Source organism: Schistocerca americana, chromosome X (assembly GCF_021461395.2).
Source record: "Schistocerca americana isolate TAMUIC-IGC-003095 chromosome X, iqSchAmer2.1, whole genome shotgun sequence".
NCBI classification, from domain to species: domain Eukaryota; kingdom Metazoa; phylum Arthropoda; class Insecta; order Orthoptera; family Acrididae; genus Schistocerca; species Schistocerca americana.
The window spans coordinates 867872424-867894678 of NC_060130.1; the positions used below are offsets into that span (position 1 = coordinate 867872424).

General features: G+C 38.7%; 1 protein-coding gene across 1 annotated transcript in view; it reads left to right on the forward strand.

Moving 5' to 3' along the window:
- Nucleotides 1–21703, forward strand: part of LOC124555451 (coiled-coil domain-containing protein 77-like) — a 197905-nt gene extending 176202 nt beyond the window's left edge. Inside the window, exons 7-10 of the mRNA XM_047129370.1 lie at nt 6430–6658; nt 15068–15181; nt 19008–19159; nt 21570–21703. Of these exons, the coding sequence (XP_046985326.1) occupies nt 6430–6658; nt 15068–15181; nt 19008–19133 (469 nt within the window). The 3' untranslated portion in view covers nt 19134–19159; nt 21570–21703. The remainder of the gene's footprint in view (nt 1–6429; nt 6659–15067; nt 15182–19007; nt 19160–21569) is intronic.
- Nucleotides 21704–22255: the final 552 nt, after the last annotated feature.

The window sequence follows — 22255 nt, forward strand, 5'->3', positions numbered from 1 at the left end:
CCCCTCCTAAAGTAGTGTTGTGTCACCCACCTAACCACAACATCCTTGTACATCCGTATGCTATGCCCAATCCCAACCCCTTTCCACAAGGATCATATCCCTGAGGAAGACCCAGGTGCAAAACCTGCCCAATCCACCCACCCATCACTTCCTGTTCCACTCCCGTCACAGGTTTATCCTACCCCATCAGGGGCTGGGCCACCTGTGAAACCAGCCATGTCATTTACCAGATCTGCTGCAATCGTTGCACAGCTACCAGCCAGCTGTCGATCACGATGAATAGCCACCACCAAACTGTGGTCAAGAGCAAATTAGACCACCCTGTGGTACAACATGCAGCTGAACATACACTTGATCTCAATGACTGCTTCACTATCCAAGCCATGTGGATCCTTCCTTCCACCACCTGCTTTTCTGAACTGCGCAGATGGGAGTTATCCTTATAGCACCTTGTCTGCTCCCGTAATTATCCCAGCCTCAACCTATGGTAACGTAACATACTGTACTCACACCCTCCATCAAACAGTTTCCACCCTCTCTGCCCTATCATCTCCTCCCCATTCCCATCTCCCTCCCTGTTTGTGTGCAGCCTTCTGCCAATGCATCTTCCCATCTTTCCTTTTTTGCTTCTTTTTCCCCATCTCCCTGCCCCACAGCCTCCTGATTCTGTGCCTTGTTGCCAGTGTAGTCTCTGACACTCCACCAGACAGTGTATGTCTCTCTCCTCACCCGTACACTATTACACTTCCTCCTCCCCCCCCCCCCCTCTCCCCCTCCAGATTGCTGCTTGCTCCCGTCTGTTAGTTACATTCCAAACCGAGATGCTGGAGATGGTGATCATGTGTGCGCAAGGTGTGCTTGCTGTGTGTGTGAATGGTGTGTATCTCTCTTTTACTGGTGAATGCTCTGGCTGAAAGCTTTGTGTAAGTGTGTTTTAATTGCACCTGTCTGCAACTTGACATGTCGTCTTTACAATAAGTAGCAGTCTGTCCTTTCCTACATTGTTGATATTCCAACCAGCAGTTGCCATTGTTTAACATTTCACACTTTACTTCACAGACCTCGGAGATGATCTCCAGACCTCTGTTTGTATCTTCAAAAGTGTGTATTGCCACCTCTTGCTGCAGTGATGGCATTCAACCTTTTAGGCATGCTCCTGATGAATGTGGCAATGTCCTGTTGATGAATCATATCCCATTCTTCCAGGAGGGCATTCTGTAGGTCCTGTAGGGTCACTAGATAGTGCTATGGCCTCTTCTCCCCAGCCTGTTACAAACGTGCTCTATAGGATTCAAATCAGGGCTTTTAGAAGGCCAGCTGTTAGCAAGAATCTCTGTTTCATCCAAGAACTCTCACACAGTTCTCGCAACATGTGGGCATGCATTGTCATGCATTAATGTGAAATCATCACCAATAAATGGAGCAAAAGGCACAACATGCTCCAGAAAGATTTCCTCCTCATACCGATGTGAGATAAGGTTCCCATGCTCCATGAAGGCCAAATCCATCCTTACAGCTGTATTGATTCCTGCCTACACCATCACAGAACAACCCAGAAAAGGCATCCTGGATGAGAATGTGCAAGGGGAATACTTTTCCCCTGGCTTCTCCAGATTCCCTCTCTTCTATCAGGTGATTAGAGGCCAATGACTCATATGTGAACATTTGATCCTATTGTTGTACTGTCCAGCCAAGATGTTCTCTTGTGAAACATAGTCGAGCTGTGCAATGCTCTCTGGTGAGTTCCAAACCTGTTGCAGGTCATCTGGACTGAAGATTGGCTTCTTCCAATATTCTTCGAACAGTTCTTTCACTAACATTGACCCCTTGAACTTGGTGGAGTTGATTCCGTGCTTCAGTAGCGGTGGTGTGACGGTTATGAAGAACTTGAAGTTGTAAGAAGTGGTAATCTCTCTTTGATGTTGCTCTTCTCAGCCTGTTTCTGGTCTCCATGCAAAGCCTCCAGTTTCCCTGTACCTTCATATGGTTCTAGAAATTTTGGAAGGTGTAGTCCTTAACACTTCTGCAGTGTAATCCGTATTGTGGTCATCTCACAAAAGCAACTGCTTTCAGAGTTTGTTTGGGGCTGAATGGCATGTTTACTCTGGAAATCTGATTACAACAATCACAGAAAGATCCTACAAACACATATGATTGAAAGGGGAACAATTCAGGGTACAATAATTAGTGCTACAAGAGTGGGAAAATATTATTTGCTCACATTCAGTGAAGAATTTTCAAGTTTGCACGGGGAATAGCAATTGAGGCTAATGCAATAAACAACAACACTTCATTGTTTGCTTGAAAAGCAAAGCCAATAACATACCCCATATCAAAAAACTGGGTGAAGTGCTTCACTTTGATTACATGGTGCTTGACTTATTTTGTTGTGTAAGGGGTTTCTTGCTGCCTATTTTTGCTGGATATATTTTTTTTAAATTTTTGTGACTCTTTCAAGGTGAATGTTGTATTGCTTTGTGAGTGTAAGGCTGTGTCTATTGTTAAACCATGATGTGAAAAAATTATTTCCTCTTCCCACCAATTGGACATACTTAATGGCATGCCAGTTCTTCCAATTTTAATCAGTTTAACTTACTGTATAACTTATCCATCTGCTTCATTCAAATTTTTTAATTTTATCAGTGTGTAGTTCAGATCTTGCACATATTACATTCTTTGTAAGCCTAAAGTTCCAGGTAATTAACCATAATTAAAATAGTGCATGAATTCATGAATATTATTACTCTGTGGCACTATAAAACATGTCTGTGACACTTATAGTAAATACCAAGTGCTGTTAAGATTGTCTGTGGCGAGATTGTCATTCTGTGTTTGAGTTGACAGAGATATTTGAAATTGGTGGGACAAGTATGACAAAAGCAGTGGGTACAAGTCAACCATTAACTACTATTACAGACAAGAAGATTCATCATATACTATAGATGGTACGATATTACAAACCAGTGAGTGCCCATTGATGAGGCTGCATATGCTCTGTGGTTTAGTTATGATACTGTCTTCCATGAGACACTCAGTTTCTGTCATGAAGTCAGGCAAGATTTGTGTCACAGGAGTAGCACAAGACAGAACTTGTTGAGATTAGTCAGGGGCACTACAATAGAGAAGTTGACTGCTTTTTGAAGAAAATTAATCACTGTTCGAACGCCACAACTCCAATTCAAATGACAGAGTGTGGAGCAGAAACACCCATCCATAATCAGTGGTCTATAAAATATTCAAGTCACAATATTCTTCAGGAAAAATGGAACTAACTGTATTTTAGAATGGAGAAGGCATTGTACTCAAAGATTACCCAGAGCAGCTGTCTACTATTGATAGTGCACAATAGTGTGTTACAGGGCCCTAGAAGTTAAAAGTTAGCAGTTTGCTTACGAAGGCCTCTTGTTACAGGAAGTGCTGCTGTTGAATGATTAATGCATGTCCAGGCCTACCAAACTAGAGATGGACAAAACCATTCTCTTCAGAGACAGGAGCAGAACTGCTCATTCACTGGGATGAACTATCTCTTTTTCATGGCTCACCACACACCATACACTTCAAAAATAAATAAAAGGAAGGCATCTTCCATTTTTAATTCAGGTCCCTATATCTGCATTTTTATCTGATGTGGTCCTATTGTGAAATAACATAGAAAGGAAAGTAAAAAAGTTTAACTATGACATTTGGGAGTGAGTTGTAGACTGAAACAAAAGGATATGAACAAGGAACACAAGCAGTGGAGATGCAGTTCCTGAGAAGACTATAAGGGTACATCCTGTCTGATAGGACGATGAATACTGATATCAGAGAAAAGATCGGAGTGAAAGCTTAAATAAATAGGTTAAGGAATACAAGAACAACAAAGGTCTATGTCACAAGAATGGAAGACAACAGAATGCCAGAATTAATGATGAATTGCTGCTTAGTGGGCGGAAGACCTTTAGAAAGAGCAAGGAAAATGTGACAATATCAATAATTTCAACCAAGAGGGCTTAACAGGCAAATTCCCAACAAATGAAAAAGAAGAAGAAGATGACATCTCATATTAAAAACATGACTTTAGAAAAGTAACTATGATGTACTAAGTTTGGAAATTACATATAAATCTCTGGTTTGATGTAAGAGGGGTCCAGAAGGCATTAATCTATCTCATTAAATAAATAAAAACTAAAAAAAATAGTATAGACACTCACTATCGTATATGTAAAAGTAAGTGTGCAAATACAGACTGTTATTATGATAAATAACAATATCCAGAAGAACTGAACTTGGATGAAGAGGTGCTGAGTCAAGAAAGTGAGCTGCAAGCTGAATCAGTGAGTTAGCCAAGAGTCCAGAGAGGAGAATGACTTGTGGGCACTTTGCGATCTGCTTTGCTGTGAGCCATGGAAAGCAGTGATCATGTGAGCCTTTGGAAGGGGAATAATCCCTGAGTTGCTTTGTGATCTGCTCCATGTGAGTGGTGACTGAAGACTGCTGCTCATGCAACTCACATGTTCACCAGGAACATATTCAAAGTCTGATGCTACATCAAAGGATAAGAAGTAACAACTCACTCAAAACATTTTTTGGGTGTCTGAAATTTGAGATTTTCTTTTCAAATCAAGGTGTAAATGATAACTGTTTGCAATTTACCACAACAATGTAGAGGAAGTCAAGATGTAGGACATCTGTGATCTGTCGAGTTGGAAAACTACCTTCAATTAATCTACAAAAACTATTTGAGGTAGAGCACATGGGTGTCATGTGAGGTTTTCAGAATTCTCTTGCTCCCTTCAGGCAAATTATTAGTGCCAGAGAAAAAAATGAATAGGATCTTTTTTTTTTGTAGGAAATGTAATTTAGTTTAATTTTTTACTGAGATAGTTTTTGCTAGAGAGATCTCATTTTTTGACTTATTCAAGAAAAATGTACAAAGTGACCTTAAAAAGCACCCCCACCCCACACTCATTCCCCACCAGCCAAGATTTCTGGCATGTTGTTCGTGACACTCCCTCCTACTACTGTATACAAATGTGGGACTCCATGAATCATTTCCCATTTTCGACCTTTTTTTGTCTTCATTGACTTGGCTGTTACGCCATATGCTTATTCAGCTAGTTTGTTAAGATTATTAATTTAAGCTTTCCCATGACAGTAGCAAAAGAAGAAAAGGGTTTTGTACATGTAATACAGTAACTAATTAAATTTACAGTTCTATCTAAACTTAACCCTTACAAGCACAATAGGTTTGTAGTAAGAAGGGCAGACAAGCAAAATAATTTAATTGTTGATTTATGTTGTTGAAATTCACAAAACTGTGAGGTAAAATTTACACATGTCAGCTTTAAAATTTGGAAGTGCACCAGTAAGCAGGTGGCAAAAATAGCTCAGTCAATGAAGACAAAACAAGGTTGAATATTGGAAATAATTCATGTAGTCAAACATTTTTGTAGAGTGATAGGAGGGATTGCCATGATCAGTATACTAGAAATCCTGAATTTGGGGATGGGGGTGCATTTGAAGGTCACTTTTGGACATTTTTCTTGAATAACTCAAAAAACATGGCTTCTATCAATAACGTATCCCAGTACAAAATTAAATGACATTAAATTTCTTACAAAAAAGGTCCTATTCATCTTTTTCTCTTGGACTAATAGTTTGCACAAAGAGAGCATGAGATATTGAAAATCTCATGCTACAGGTATGTGCAAGTAGTTTAACTTAGGTAGTTTTTGTAGGCCAATTTGAGGTAGTTTTCTGAATACATACTACAACTGTCCTACATCAAATTGTTCGTCTTGACTTCTTCTAGACCACTGTAGTACATTGCAAAGCGTTATCCTTTACACTCTGTATAATGCGGCAAAATGACTTCTACATGAATGCAGTGTTCTGAAGACCTGATCTTTGTACATTTTCTATTCTTTTCATGGCTGAGAAAAGCTGCACACATTACTGTGATATGCAAATTTATTCATACACATGGACACTAATGTCACTGAAGAGACTATTCGAGGCACCAATCTGAGTCTTTGAATCAATTCAGGAGCAAATTGCCCATCTCTACACCAAATAAATGTAACCTTGCTCCATTTGCACTTCAGGGTGTTGCCTATAGCAATTATCTTGCTCTTTCTGATGATCATCTCTTTGCACCTCTGAAAGATGCTTTATGAGGTCATCAATTTTCATCCAACAACAAGCTGCAGGTCTTACATGAATGATTTTGTAATTAACCAAGAACTTTTGTCCTGGAGGAAGTATGCAAGCTTGTGGCACCTTGGAACAAATGCATTGCAAAGGAGATCATATGTAGAAAATTATGTACCTACATTCTCTAAATGTGTGCATAATAAAATGTAATGACAAAAGTAAGGATGATTTTTTTACTTGTCCTTGTAAAAAGAATCTTCGTATTCAAGAATTTTGTACATTTTGTTGTTCCAGAGCTCATGCTGTTGAACATCGGATCTTTTGTATCACTAAAGAATTTTGGAAAGTGAATGAAGAATTTTATTGCAACGAAGAAATTTGGCAGACAGAGAGAGAGAGATTAATTGATTCAGTCAACAAATTGTGTACTTATGTCACAAATGGAAAAGCATTTTCAGAGGACTGGACCATCTATGGAGGGGGATCCTCAACACAAAGAACACTCAGTGAAGAGATAGCTGAGGTACTGTCTAACAAGAACATATTTTCCTTTCGCATCACAATTTATGGTTTGATCTTATTTACAAGTTTTTTTTATCAGAACACTCATACAACAGAAATTTATATTTAATGTGACCTATTGCTACTCTATATTTGCCTTACTGAAGCATGCATGTTTCGTTTTCAAACTGTATTTGTAAACTGATACTACAGGCTCATCGTAATCATTTATTTGTATACATGTTTGCTGGCACACGCATGTGTGTTCCCCCCTCTGCCTCCTCCCATACACACATACATGGGATCAAGGGGTCAGTAAGCTGGGAGAGGATGAACGATCAAGAGTCTCAGAAATATAGTGTGAAGTGGGCTCAGAGAATGGAGGTTGGAATTGTATAGGAGGGGAACAAGATTGAATGAAGAAAGTAGAGTCATGTGTAGGGAGGTAGTAGTGGAGATTGCAGCAGGAAAAGGGATGAGGTGGCAAAGAACATTTAGAAGTAGCATTCCTAAGCTGCGTATTTTAGAAAAGTTAGCATTATGGGATAGATTAAAATGGCACAAGACATGAAACCACTATTAAGTCATACATATTAGGGTTAGTGGCATATTCCGATCTTGAGTGGACTTGGTTAATCTTAGGAAGTGTTTGACACTGGCCCCTCAGACAAGTTGATATTGGTTAGTGCTTGCACTGACACAGGATCCTGTGCCATAGTTTTAGTGAGGTTGGGACTGAGATGGCTGCTTTTACTGATGATTTTAACTCTGACAGGATAGGATGCCAGTAACAGAACTGAAGGAGGAAATGTTGGGTGGACAAATGGGTTCAGTCTTATACCTGGTACCTCCATAGTAATATGATCTACTGTGCAATGAGCTAAGACCAGTGGCATATAGACAAACATGGATAGTACATAAGTTGTGGAGGTGGTGGATGGGAGGGCAGAGTGGGTTGACAGTGGGGAGGATATTCCTCATTTCAGAGCTACCAGTTCTTGAAGCCCTGGTGGAAAAAAATGATTCAGTTGTTCCAGTGCTTGATGCTATTGTACTATGAATGGGGAGTTCCATTATGACTGGTGAGCAGGTATATAAAGAGTATTTGCATGTATGTTGTGAAAGGGCACAGGAGATTTGTGAATTTGTTTCTGGGCGAGGTGGAGAGAGTATTGTTGATCTGTAAAGATCTCAGCAAGGTCTTCTGTGTACTTCAGTAGAGACTGTTTTTCACTACATATGCAGGATCTGTGAGTGGCCACACACTATGAATAGAATTGTTGGTTTGAAAATGATGGCAGCTGTCTAAGTGAAGCTGTTGTTAGTGACCTGTGTGTTTAATGTGAACAGAGGTTTATTTGGGGCCATCAGTGAATTCAATGTCAACATTTAGGAAGATGGATTACTGAGTTGAAGAGGATAACCTGAAGCAAATGGAAGAGAAGGTGTTAAGAGAGAGGGTAGACAAGGATGCTTGCCCTGAACCAGGTAAGGCCATAGGCATTGGGGATGTTGGCTAGAGAGAGGTAGCATTAACAATGACAAACATGGCACTAGGTGATGAAAAAGAATCAACTGTGGATAGCCGGTGGAGGAAGCAGTTAATACTTTTGATGTAGGATGATGGATTGAAAGTATTGGTTCATAAGGGCAGAAGCAAATCTGCAGCAGTCAGTCAAAGTGGGCTTGTTGTTTAAAAAATTCTTAAAAAGAATACACAGGATATTCAATACATGTGGAATTACAGTGCTGGAAGAATATGCAAGTAATCAAGTAATGAAGATTACACCAAATTGAATGGGATAGGTAGCTGGATAAATCAGAATTAAAATGAAGTAGTAAAGCAGAATGAAAATGAAGTAGTAAAACCATTGGTTAGGCAACTGTGATGGTGAAGGTTTACTTCATATCAAGAGAAGATAGAATACAAGAAGGAGAAGAGTGTAGCATAGTTACTTAATTTTTAAAAAAATGTGTTGATAGGAGAGGAAGATAGGCAGAATGTGAATGTGAGAGTGAGAATAATAGGTTAAGAATATGAAGATTACTAAGAATAATTGAAGATATGGCATAAAGTTGATGATTATTTTGAAAAAAAAAAAAAAAAAAAAAAAAGAAAGATGTTGTGGAGTGTAAGAGACAGGCATAAAATATGTAATAGAAGCTCATTCTGATGCTGTAGGGTCAACAATGATACTTCCGTGTTATGCAAGAGAACAATCTGCCAAGTGATTGCTGGATTGAGGCTAAGAGTGATAAATAAGTTTACGTGAGAAAATTCTAGTTTGGTTTCACAGAATTTGTTTAAAGAAGAATAGAAATAAATTCCTAGAGACTGCAATCAGTCTATAATTCAAGTTAAAGCATGAGAAATAGAAACTGATTTCCTCATAAATTCAGATGATGAACCAAGTCCAATATTGGAGAAACATTTTGAGTATATTTCAGTCAAAGAAGAAATTCCACTGTTACTGGTGTGTAGCATTAAGTTTTTGCTTCCACAGAGAACACAAACCAGAGAGTGTAAAAATATGTGTGTTACCACTGTCAGTTAATAATGATAACCATTTTGAGTGTTAATTATTAAACTTTGAATAGGCTGCTGAAGTGAATAAAGGCAGTAATTTACTTAAAAAAGTTTGTAGAAGTAAAAAATAATAGCCTATGCCAAAATTATCATTTAGAGGGCAATGCAATAAGTAAAACTGAGATATAGCAATGTCATAACATGAGAACCATTGTAGTTGGAGGTAGAGGAGAAGATCCACTGATGGTAAATTGTCAGAGAACTGAAGAAATGCGAAATGAAAATACAAATACAGGCAATGAGATTGAAGTTGTGTGTGAAGTACATGGATTGGATGAATACAGAAAAGCCAAGTAAAAAGCTATTGAAAAAAAAAGTGCTCATCTTGACAAAAATGGTTTAGTGGTTATGTGTCATACTTAAGATCCAGAGGTGTATGTTTTGATCCATAGTCATTCCGAGCACTTTTATCTGTCACTTATCACTTTCTTCACCTCTGAAATTGTTTCTTAATCTAAAACATGCCAAGTTGCCGTGTGATTTGGAGTACAATTGAAACAATAGGTCCCCTATAACTGTTTGGAAAAGTCAGTTTGAAGATTGAACAAAGGTAAGGTCATACTACCTCCAATAAAACAATCTATTGTAAAGCACTGTGATGTTCAGACCAACTTTCAGGTTGATAACTGGTTTACTTTTTTATCCTGGCAATTAGGGAACACACAAATTTTAATGTTGAGTCTGACCTAATGTACAACTAGTCATTTCATTTATTTCTGAAGCACTTCCTACATGAAAGTTGTGGTAAACATCAGAAAGAATTCAGGGATCAGCTAGTGATTAAACTGTATTATTTTGTCTTTGTTGTGTGATATTTATCATCCAAGGTGACAATCACACTAAAGGAGGGGAAACAAAAATGGTGAAAGTTGAACGCAAAAACATTTTAAAAATGAAAAAAGAAATAAAAATACTGTACAAACGATAAATGAAATAAGGGAAAAAAGAAAGAAAGAAAGTAAGTAAGGCTGCTATTTACAAGGAGACAGGGGGCATTTTCAGAATATAATGGAACAAGGTAGGTAGAAAGTAGTGTAAGTTAAAAGTAGTTGGATGCTGGAAATGTAGTTCTCATCACAGGAGTTTGGTAGCATTATAGTTTGAAAAGGTTTCCAGTGGCAATGGGACAAGTAACTGGGCACTGCTACTATGCTCCACAGCTTGTTCAGCTACAGGATATTGCTGCCATTTGCCCATCACAATACATTCCAACAGAGGTTGATGGTGATCATGTCACAATGAAATGCTGGTTAAAACATATAGATCAGGTGATGATCTAAATTCATACTCTGACATACTCCCCTCACTTTGATTATACTGATATACAAAATGTTCTGAAAATGAAAGTAGATTAACTTCGTTAATCTGGTGCTGCTGGAGTTGAAACAGACATAATAATTTACATGATAGCTCTAGTTTTTGAACTGCATTCATAACCGTGAAGATATGCATTTCTCACTATCAGGTCATCCCATAAAAGCAACTGGCAGCATTACCTGAGAGTATCACAGTTCTACACTGTACCAGCTGGTGGTCAGGTCCATGCCTTACTTACTTGTTCATCACATGATCAGTAGAGTTGTGCCTCGATAAGGGTTAAGGTTCATAGGACTATAATAAGAAAGTGGTCATGTTTTGATGTTTCTTGAATGCTAATGCGAGAGTTACATTGCGATGTTATGCTACCTGGCAGTTTGTTACGAGGGCAGTTCAATAAGTAATGCAACACATTTTTTTTCTGAAACAGGGGTTGTTTTATTCAGCATTGAAATACACCAGGTTATTCCCCAATCTTTTAGCTACACAACACTATTTTTCAACGTAATCTCCATTCAATGCTACGGCCTTACGCCACCTTGAAATGAGGGCCTGTATGCCTGCACGGTACCATTCCACTGGTCGATGTCGGAGCCAACGTCGTACTGCATCAATAACTTCTTCATCATCTGCGTAGTGCCTCCCACGGATTGCATCCTTCATTGGGCCAAACATATGGAAATCCGACGGTGCGAGATCGGGGCTGTAGGGTGCATGAGGAAGAACAGTCCACTGAAGTTTTGTGATCTCCTCTCGGGTATGAAGACTTGTGTGAGGTCTTGCGTTGTCATGAAGAAGGAGAAGTTCGTTCAGATTTTTGTGCCTACGAACACGCTGAAGTCGTTTATTCAATTTCTGAAGAGTAGCACAATGCACTTCAGAGTTGATCGTTTGACCATGGGGAAGGACATCGAACAGAATAACCCCTTCAGTGTCCCAGAAGACTGTAACCATGACTTTACCGGCTGAGGGTATGGCTTTAAACTTTTTCTTGGTAGGGGAGTGGGTGTGGCGCCACTCCATTGATTGCCGCTTTGTTTCAGGTTCGAAGTGATGAACCCATGTTTCATCGCCTGTAACAATATTTGACAAGAAATTGTCACCCTCAGCCAAATGACGAGCAAGCAATTCCGCACAGATGGTTCTCCTTTGCTCTTTATGGTGTTCGGTTAGACAACGAGGGACCCAGCGGGAACAAACCTTTGAATATCCCAACTGGTGAACAATTGTGACAGCACTACCAACAGAGATGTCAAGTTGAGCACTGAGTTGTTTGATGGTGATCCGTCAATCATCTCGAACGAGTGTGTTCGCACGCTCCGCCATTGCAGGAGTCACAGCTGTGCACGGCCGGCCCACACACGGGAGCTCAGACAGTCTTGCTTGACCTTGGGGCGATGATGACACACGCTTTGCCCAACGACTCACAGTGTTTTTGTCCACTGCCAGATCACCGTAGACATTCTGCAAGCGCCTATGAATATCTGAGATGCCCTGGTTTTCCGCCAAAAGAAACTCGATTACTGCCCGTTGTTTGCAACGCACATCTGTTACAGACGCCATTTTAACAGCTCCGTACAGCGCTGCCACATGTCGGAAGTCAATGAAACTATACGAGACGAAGCGGGAATGTTTGAAAATATTCCACAAGAAATTTCCGGTTTTTTCAACCAAAATTGGCCGAGAAAAAAAACGTGTTGCATTACTTATTGAACTGCCCTCGTATTTACACTGCCCTCCTGGCCGTATGTCAGTTTCCGAGACCAGAGCCGCTACTTCTCAATCAAATAGCTCCTCAGTTTGCCTCACAAGGGCTGAGTACACCCCGCTTGCCAACAGCACTCGGCAGACCGGATGGTCACCCATCCAAGTGCTAGCCCAGCCCGACAGCACTTAACTTCGGTGATCTGACGGGAATCAGCGTTACCACTGCAGCAAGGCCATTGGCTAATTAATAAAATATGTCAAAGAAAATATACACTTCCCTTTAGTGAATGTAATTACATCGCAGAAAGGGATTAAATACACAGTTATAAAACTCTGAAAATTCTTCGGCAGTTTTCTTAAGGAAGAAAGTGCCTTACAGAAACATAAGTGTTCTCAAGTGTAGATTCTTTTTATCAACTCATTCTATACAACAGAGAAATTCCTGAACAGAAATAAGTAGTCAGTTAAAAACCCGGAGATGGCCAGTATGCATCCATATCCAGAGTGGGATAATTCCATACTTAATTCTTTGTGATAAGTCCCAAAATAAAGGTGGGGTTAATGAAATAAAATGTTGGAGCATCATTTGTGGAGATCTAATCTGTGCTTACAGGAGAATGTCATGCACTGGAATTTATAATTGGATAGTAAAGATGACATCTGTTCCAAATATATCACTTTGTGATGCACACCACTTCAAAATTACTGTTTTGAAACATGACTGTAGATATGTGTTACCACAAATGGGACCATTTCTAAGTCTTACCAAACTGAAAATATGGTTTCCTCCTAGTTCTATTGTGCCAGACATAACACAAAAATAAATGATTATCAGTGGTTACGTACATATTCGTTGTAATGAAATTCATGTGGGTGATAATGTGTGTTTAATATTTTTGCCTTAATTTCTTTGTTACTTTGCATTTTTTACTTACATATTTATTGTAATGAAACTCATATGGGTGATGATGTTGTTTAATATTTTCTATCAAATTTATTGTCTTAAGTTTCTTGGTATTCTTTAGAACTGCACCAATTAATTTTCAGGGTTGTTTCTAAATCCTGCTTTACTTTTTTATATACACTTTTATCTAAAATGTGGCTTGACTGCATTCCATCCCATCCTTACAATAACAACTTGTGCAAACAAAACAAAGGAAGTAAGGAGGTAAGATTGGGTTTAATGATTGACCAAAACAAGTCCCTGTTGGAAGAAAAGAAAGATATTCTTTTCACAGCCTTATAGTATGCTTTTGTTCCCCACAAATCTCTTATAATAAAGATACTTTACATTTATACTGTGTTACATAGTATGTCAATTTAAGCTCATACAATGTCTGCTGTACAAAACTGTTCATAAGTCCTTAATGCAGTGGTTGCTATTTCAGGTATCCATATTCACATAATGACAATGACTATACAGAGTTTAATATATATTTCTTACATTTAGTATTTGATAATTTTGTTTCTGCCCAACAGACATTAATGAATGGTGTTAGCAGCCTCCCTTCTTATTTTGATTCTGAAATCTGGTAGTCAGTAGTGTTTCACAAAACTATTAAATGTGAACCAATGGTGTGGACATGCTCATACATCACCTCTGCATTACTGACATCATATGAGATTTTCTTCCTTACAGCAGTGGCATTCAGTATTTTCTCAGGTGGCTTTTCCTAACTACACTGGTTGTATGAACTGAGGAAAAATCAGACACAGCAATAATTCTTGAAAAACATAAAGCAGGTGACTGTAATATTCACTGCACTGTCTCAAAATGACTGCTTGCAAACCAATTGCATTACAATCTCCTTGTGCTTTTTGTTCATAAAAGACGACATCATGGTTGTAATTATGCTGTGGGTGAGAGAAAACAACTAGAATTAACAGAATTGATGGAATTGCTTCTAGGCATTTTACAGCCAAACTACAATGGAGGACAAATGACAAATTGGAGCCATATCAACTTTGCATGGTAGTGGTTACATGGTTAAATGCTTATCAGTGTGTTTTGTATAGTAAGTGGCTTCAATTTCTGACAGGAACAAGAAATTTAGCAAAGGATGGGAAAGAGTTGTGACTCAAGCCAGTGATTATTGTTAACTGTTTATGTCTTTTTAATTAACTTTACTGTGGGCATTTGATGATAAATTGCAAAGAAAGTGCAGAATTAAATACACAATTTTGTTTCATGTGTTTAACATTATTTTACAAGACCTCTGCTTCTGGTTATATGTGCTGGACCAAGACTCAAACACAGGACCTTTGCCTTTTGTGGGCAGATGCTCTACCAACAGAGCTACCCAGCATGATTCATGACCTGTTCTCACAGCTTTACTTCTGCCAATATCTCTTCCTACCTTCTTAACTTCATATGAGTACACACTGGACTGCAGAATAAAAATTTACTCTGGATGCATCCCCCACACTTTGTCTGAGCCATGTCTCCACATTATCCTTTCTTTCGGGAGTGCTAGTCCCACAAGTTTTGCATGAGAACTTCTGTGAAGTTTGGAAGGTAGGAGACGAGGTACTGGTGGAAGTAAAACTGTGAGGACAGGTCGTGGGGTATGCTTGAGTAGCAAAATTGGTAAAGCACTTATCCAGGAAAGGCAACAGTAATGAGTTTGAGTCTCCATTTGACACACAGTTTTAATCTGCCAGGAAGTTTCAAATCTTAGTTAACTTACTGAAGAATCCTGATGACGAGAGGGACTGGACCAAACTGTTAAAGCATCCTGCAGAATCTCAGTGCAAAAACTGCTGTACATTCACGTCATTCAAGAATTTATATTTTTAATCCCATTATTTTGCCTTTCACAGGAGCATAGGGAGCTAGAAAAGAAGCTTAAAGCTTACAAGGACAAGTATAAAACTCTAGTGGAAGAAAACGATTGGAGTAAAAGCAATGCAGAAAGATGCCAAATTTTATTAGAGGTAAACATTAATTACTTATTATTTTTTGCAGCTGTATGAGCTTTTATTTTTGAGCTTCAAATCATTGAAGTTAACAGGATGCTTGTATGACTTACCTTTGAGTTTCCAATAGGAAACTAATCACAGCATATACCTTCCACAGTTTTACTCAACTGATTAATGAACATGAAAGGTATGGGACTCATTTTGGAAAGGAGCAGTATTCAAAGCCCTATCTAGCCGTCTTGGGTCATGTTTCCTGCAATCTCCTTAAACTACTTCAGTCGAGTGCTGTGATCGTTTCTTCATAAAGACTATAGCTCCCCCCCCCCCCCCCTCTTCCCCCACCCATTTTCCCAAAGTTCTTATCCAACTACATTAGAGCTCCATCTTTCCATCCTTGATCTCAATGAATTGAACTCTAGCAGTCCTTTGAATGTGTCAGCTAATTTAGATATAGCTTTTAGGCAGCTGCCCACATTTTGTTAGATAATCTCTTTGTCAGTACTGCAGTGACATTTGTTGTATATTCTAGAAATAATAGCATTGTAATGTGCTTTTTTATACAATAACTTCAATATAAACTAAAGATTCTTCAACACAAATCATATTAAAAAGAAGAAATATACTGAATTGCTTGCAGATTTTCTGCAACACCCACCTCTCTCCACTCGACAGCCTCCGATAAGTTTCTGTCTTGTCAGTTTATAGAGTCATATTTATGTTGCATGCCAGTCGCTCGCAGAATTCATATTGCAGGGGAGTCACACCAAGGATCGAACTCTATGCAAGATTCCCAGGAATCAGTCCTAAGCCACAGTGTAGCACTCTTCTGAGCAACTTGTCTGTTAAAATTTTCTTCCAGAGGGTAATATGAGGGTGTGCTGAAAAGTAATGCCAACATTTTTATGTGAAAACTCTTAAAGCTTTTTAAATAAAACAAACATTATTAACATTCTATACCCTTATTCTTCATGTCTACATATCTGTTTCTCAACATAGTCACCCTGGTGACAAACACATTTCTTCCAGCTAGAGACCAGCTTGTTGATACCATCATTACAGAATGTTTGACTGTGTTGACAGAATCAAGACCTCACCTCTGTGTGCACTGGTTCATCACTATCAAAGTTAAGGCCTCAAAGGTGTTCTTTCAGTTTTGGAAACAGATGAAAATCAAATGGGGCCAGATCAGGACTGTGTGGAGGATGATAGGTGACAGCAGACCTAGGGCATCAGATTGTTTAAGATGTCACAGTGCTCATGTGCATCTGACATTGTCACACTGAAGGAGAGGGTGCTGCGTGTGTGGATGGTTAGAAACTCGATTACAGCACGCTATTTCTCGTGCACTGACATAGTTATGTTTCACACCGCCATTTTACAGGATACCGTTCAGAGCCATCTAATGGCAGTGTTGCAACTTGCATCAGCAAGTCACAAAAGTCAACAGAGTAATATGCATGCTTTGTTGTACCTCAACTGATATTGAGAATAGAATAAGAAATTTGGAGGCTTTACTTTTCAGCATGGCCCTGTACATATATCCTCATTTGTCAGTGAGAGTGGCTGTGTGACATGGATGCGGCTTGTGGCAGGTTTCACACAGAAATAAACTGAAGGGTATATTTAAGTTCATTTATTGTGACAAGCTCTGCTGTCAAAATATTCTTGATATACTTTCCTATTTCTTTACTACACGTTTCAAGAAAAACTTTTTGCATATCGCACTTCTTGACTTCTTGTTTGACATCATATATAAACTTGACAAACACCATACAGCTTCACCAGTATGCTATTTGTCAGTACCTGGACATGCGTGCTATGAACACAAAAGATGTGGTTTCTCTAAGACCTAGGTGCTAACTGACACCAGTTTGAGAAATTGTTATTAGTAGACATCATATTACCTCAGCCAGTGTGTGCCTCCTTCATGTTTCTTAATTAAAACCTGAAACATTTTGCAAAATTTATTAATTGGATGATGATTCATTAAGGGGCTTTCCCTTGTGCCCTTGTTGCATTCTCTTTGTATAAATTATTAATAACCACATTAATCTGTCGGCCAGTTTGTATACTTTCTCACATAGCCTTGTCAAATATTCTTGCTGCCTGTAAACAATCTTTCCTTGAGATAATGCCCCTACACTTCCAGCCCTCAGTTGGTTCATTGAATGTTACAACTGCCTGCTTACTGTCTATGAGAACAGACTTCTCTGTGGTGACTAAATGCAGCGCCGTGTGCAATATCTAACTACAGAAACATAAACTGAACATTGAACTAAAAAAATAAAAGAATTCCTAAATGTCTTAACAACTATTTCAGTATATACACTTACACTGTCATGTTCTGTGGGTCGCATATTGTCATGAAACTGAGATTCGTAATATATATTGCTTAAATAAAAGTGTACAAACCACACAGGTGAATGCTAGTGGTAGTCTGATTGTGATAAAGTTATTATTGATGCCTATAAAGTAATTAAGGAAAGGTAACATAAGATAAAATTCTTGCTTTTTATTTGGTCATAGTGACTAATCTTAATCCATGTGGGTAGAAGTGATGGAGCGATTCACTGAAGCACAAGAACTCTAGAAATAACAGCAACAAAGCAATACAGAACATTTTGGGAACAATTATTTGACACTGAAATATTGGGAGAGGAATCTGTTATGTACAATGAAAGTATGGAGTCACATGAAATCTTTCAGTATATATATTTGAAAATATGGGTTTTGTGGCATACATTTTCAGTTCGACTGGATTTTGGAAAATTGGCCTTCTGATGTATTACACACGTTCTTGTGTCAAACAGTGGAAAGTCCAGGATGGAATAACAATAATATGGAAAGGACACACACACACACACACGCACACACACACACACACACACACACACACACACAAGGTGTATCCAGCAGGGTAGTGGGGGAAGAAGCTAATTCTTCATGTGGGAGTGCACAGGGACATGGTGGGTACAGGGTAGGACTGCCGTAGATGCAGCATTGGGATGCTGTACTGTGATGGTGAGGAGAGAAGTAGAGAAGGGTAAAGTAATGTGTACATGTGTTGGCGGGATAGAAGGCATCCTTAATACTGGAGTGAGAGCAGGAAAGAAGAAAGGCAGGTGGAGGACGTCTCTTGGAACAGTTTGGCAGTGGCCATTTGTGCAGATGACAGCTTATTAGTAGTCATACACATGCAGGATGTGGCACAGTGATTCCAGCTAAGTCTGTACATCACATGGGTGCTTTCATAGGTGACCCTGTCTTTGATGGGTTAGGAGATGCCTGTGATAGGACTGGAGTAGGTGGTAGTGGGGGGATGTATGGCACAGGTGTATTGTAGGGGTGTGAGCCATGAGGCAAGGGGCTTGGAGCAGGGGTAGAGTAGAGATGGGCAAGGATATTGCGTAGGTGGGGCTAGTGGCAGAGTACCACTATGGGATGGGTTGGTAGGATAGTGGGGAGGATATTTATCATTCCAGTGCACAATGAGAGGTAGTCAAAACTGTGTCAGAGAATGTGATTCACTTACTTCTGTGCTGGGCGGTACTGAGTCATAAGAGTGGTGCTGCTTTGTGGCCAAACAGTGGGTATGTGGGAAATGGCAGGTGTGTGGGGAGACAAGGCATGGGAGATCTGTGTTTCTGGACAAGGTTGTGAGGGTAATTTTGGTCTGTAAAGGCCTCAGTGAGACCTTTAACATATTTGGAGAGAACTGCCCATCACCACAGATGCAATTTGGTGTGAATTGGATAAATAAAAGCTATCAAAGTGTTGGTATTATTGGTGGTTTAATGTAGATGGTGTTACTGATGTGGCCACTAATGTAGCTATCCTATAGGTGGAGGTTGACATCAAGGAAGGTGGCTTGTTGGGCTGTAGAAGACCATGTGAAGTGAATGGGGAAGATGATGTTGAATTTGCGGAGGACTTTGGGTCAAGTGTCCTCACTCTGTCCAAATCATAGAGAAGTCATCAGTGAATATGAACCAGGTGAGAGGTTTGGGATTCTGCCTGGCTCTGTAGGATTCCTCTAGATGGCCCATTTGCAGACGGGCCTTAGTGGCCGGAGACAACAGTGGCCATTATGTGTCAGTTGTGCTTGTGTGTGTGTGTGTGTGTGTGTGTGTGTGTGTGTGTGTGTGTGTGTTTGTTTTCTACTTCTGAAGAAGGATGTAGTCCAAAACCTGAAAATTTCTAATTTCTTTTTCATTGTGTATGTCTGTGGCTCAACACCTATTTGTGTTGCTGGTAAGGAAATATCCCACTCAAAATTGCTGTACTCCTTAATGTCCACAGACTTAATACTACACTTTCTTTTGAATGACTCAACATTTAATGGAAGTCTCTTGCATCTTTTCATTCATTGTGTGGGAGTTAGAATATGCATTATCTCTTGTTCACAGCACTGATTCAAAGTCCATCAGGGTTCATTATGATGTAGTTCTATATCCAGATGTTATGTACAGGAATTGTTTAACTTTATTAGTGAAATTTGTGACTGGATTGAGGACTTTTTGGTAGGGAGGATGCAGCATGTTATCTTGGATGGAGAGTCATCGTCAGATTTAGAAGTAACTTCAGGTGTGTGCCAGGGAATGTGTTGAGAACCTTGCTGTTTATGTTGTATATTAATAGTAACCTCAGACTTTTACAGCTGATGCAGTTATCTATAATGTACTACCTGAAAAATCTGCATAAATATTCAGTCAGATCTCGATAAAATTTCAAAGTAGAGCAAAGATTGGTAACTTGCTTTAAATGTTCAGAAATTTAAAATTTTGGACTTCACAAAAAAAAAAAAAAAAAAAAATGTATCCTCTGACTATAATATCAGTGAGTCACTGTTCTACATCTACGTGGATACTCAGCAAATCATGCGCAAGTGCCTGGTAGAGGGTTCATCGAACCACCTTCACAATAATTCTCTATTTTTTCACTTTGAAACAGCATGTGAAAAAATTAACACCTATATCTTTCCGTGCGAGCTCTGATTTCCCTTATTTTTATTATGAGGATTGTTTCTCCCTATGTAGATCACCATCAACAAAACATTTTTGCATTCAGAGGAGAAAGTTGATGATTGAAATTTCATGAGAAGATCCTGCAGCAACAAGAAATGCCTTTTTTTAAATTATGTCCACCACAAATCCTGTCTCATTTCCATGACACTCTCTTCACTATTTCTTGATAGTATAAAACATGCTGCTCTTCTTTCATCAATCATATCTGGTAAGGATCCCACACCATGCACCTGTACTCTAAAAGAGGATGGAAAAGTGTAGTGTAGGCAATTGCTGTATTAGATCTGTTGCATCTTCTAAGTGCTCTGCCAATAAATCACAGTCTTTGGTTTGCCTTCTCCACAACATTTTTTATGTGTTTGTTCCAGTTTAGATACTTGGTAATTGTAATGCCTAGGTATTTAGTTGAAAATTACAGACTTTAGATTTGATTGATTTATTATGTAAATGAAGTTTAACACATTCCTTTTACCACTCATGTGGCTAACCTCACACTTCTCACTCCTTAAGGTCAATTGCCAATTTTAACAGCAAACAGATATCTTTCCTAAATTATTTTGCAATTTGTTTGGAATTAGCTAACTCATATAAACACCTGGATGTAACACTTTGTAGGGATATGAAATGGAATGATCACATGGGCTCAGTTGTGGGTCATGCCAGTGGTAGACTTCAGTTTATTGGCAGAATCGGGGGAGTGCAATCAATCTATAAAGGAGATTGCTTACAAATAACTCGTATGACCAGTTGTAGAATATTGCTCAACTGTGTAGGACCCATACCAAATTGGACCAACAGGAGATATTTGCTATATATAGAGAAGGGCAGCTGGGTGGTCACAGTGCTACTGAAGGAACTGAACTGGAAGACTCTTGAAGATAGACATAAACTATCGTGAGAAAGACTACTAACAAAGTTTAAACACCTGGCTTTAAATAATGATTCTAGGAATATACTACAATCCCCTAAGTATCACTCATGTAAGGACCATGAGGATAAGATTAGAATAATTACTGCATGCAGAGAGGCATTCAGACAATCATTCTTCCCATGCTCCATACGTGAATGGAACAGAAAGAAACCCTAATAACTCACCCAGTAGGACGTACTCTCTGCCATGCACCTCAAAGTGGTTTGCAGAGTATAGATGTAGATGTTTAATGAAAAGCTAAAAAAGCTTACTGATACAGTTTACAATTTTAAAATATAATCAAAAAGTTAACAAACAAGTTTTATATTTTACAATGTATTTTTTACTTGTGACAAAGAAACAAGTTATTTTTTGATAAAATATCAATACCTTCCCATTTTCTTATTTATACTGTTATTAAAATAACATAGTTCAAATTTACTAATTGTTGAAGTATTTTTTCTTTCAGAAAAAACTTGGGAAACTTAGGTCAGAAATTACGATGCAGATGAAGAATTACAAAGAACTTGACCGTAGACAAAAACTAGAAGTTGAGGGCTTTTTAAATGAAATAAAGATATTGCAAAATCACCTGAAAAATGTTGAGCGTAAAATTACAAGAGGATGTGGTAAAGATTGTTTTGTAACTCCAAGTGAGGGTTCAAAAGCAACAGAGACAACAGTGCATAATGTTAAAAAGATTAGAAAGGTCATAAATGATTTACTTTATAATTTATCTGTCATGCAATCAGATCTTTGTTGATTGTATTATTGTTGTTAAGTTTCATACACTCAAACTGTTAATTTTATATATGATTTAATGGCCATACAGTTAAGTCTTCAGATTAACTTTTAATGCAAACTAATGATAAAAATAGAAATAAGATACTATCAACATTTACTGAAATGAAAACAATTTACTTCTCACCTGTAATGAACAACATTAAAGAGAGAGTTATATGATAGAAGATTACTAAACTATTACAGGACGGGGTGGGGGAGACAAGAAGAAAGATAGTAGGAAGTAGGCATTGCCAGTCAAAGGATAAGAACTAGCTGTGGCTGAATCCAAGAGGGCTGTGGGAATGATGAAAATATGAGGACAATTCCCTTGTGCACAGTTCAGTTAGCCTAGTGTTGAGCAGTGGGAAAAGG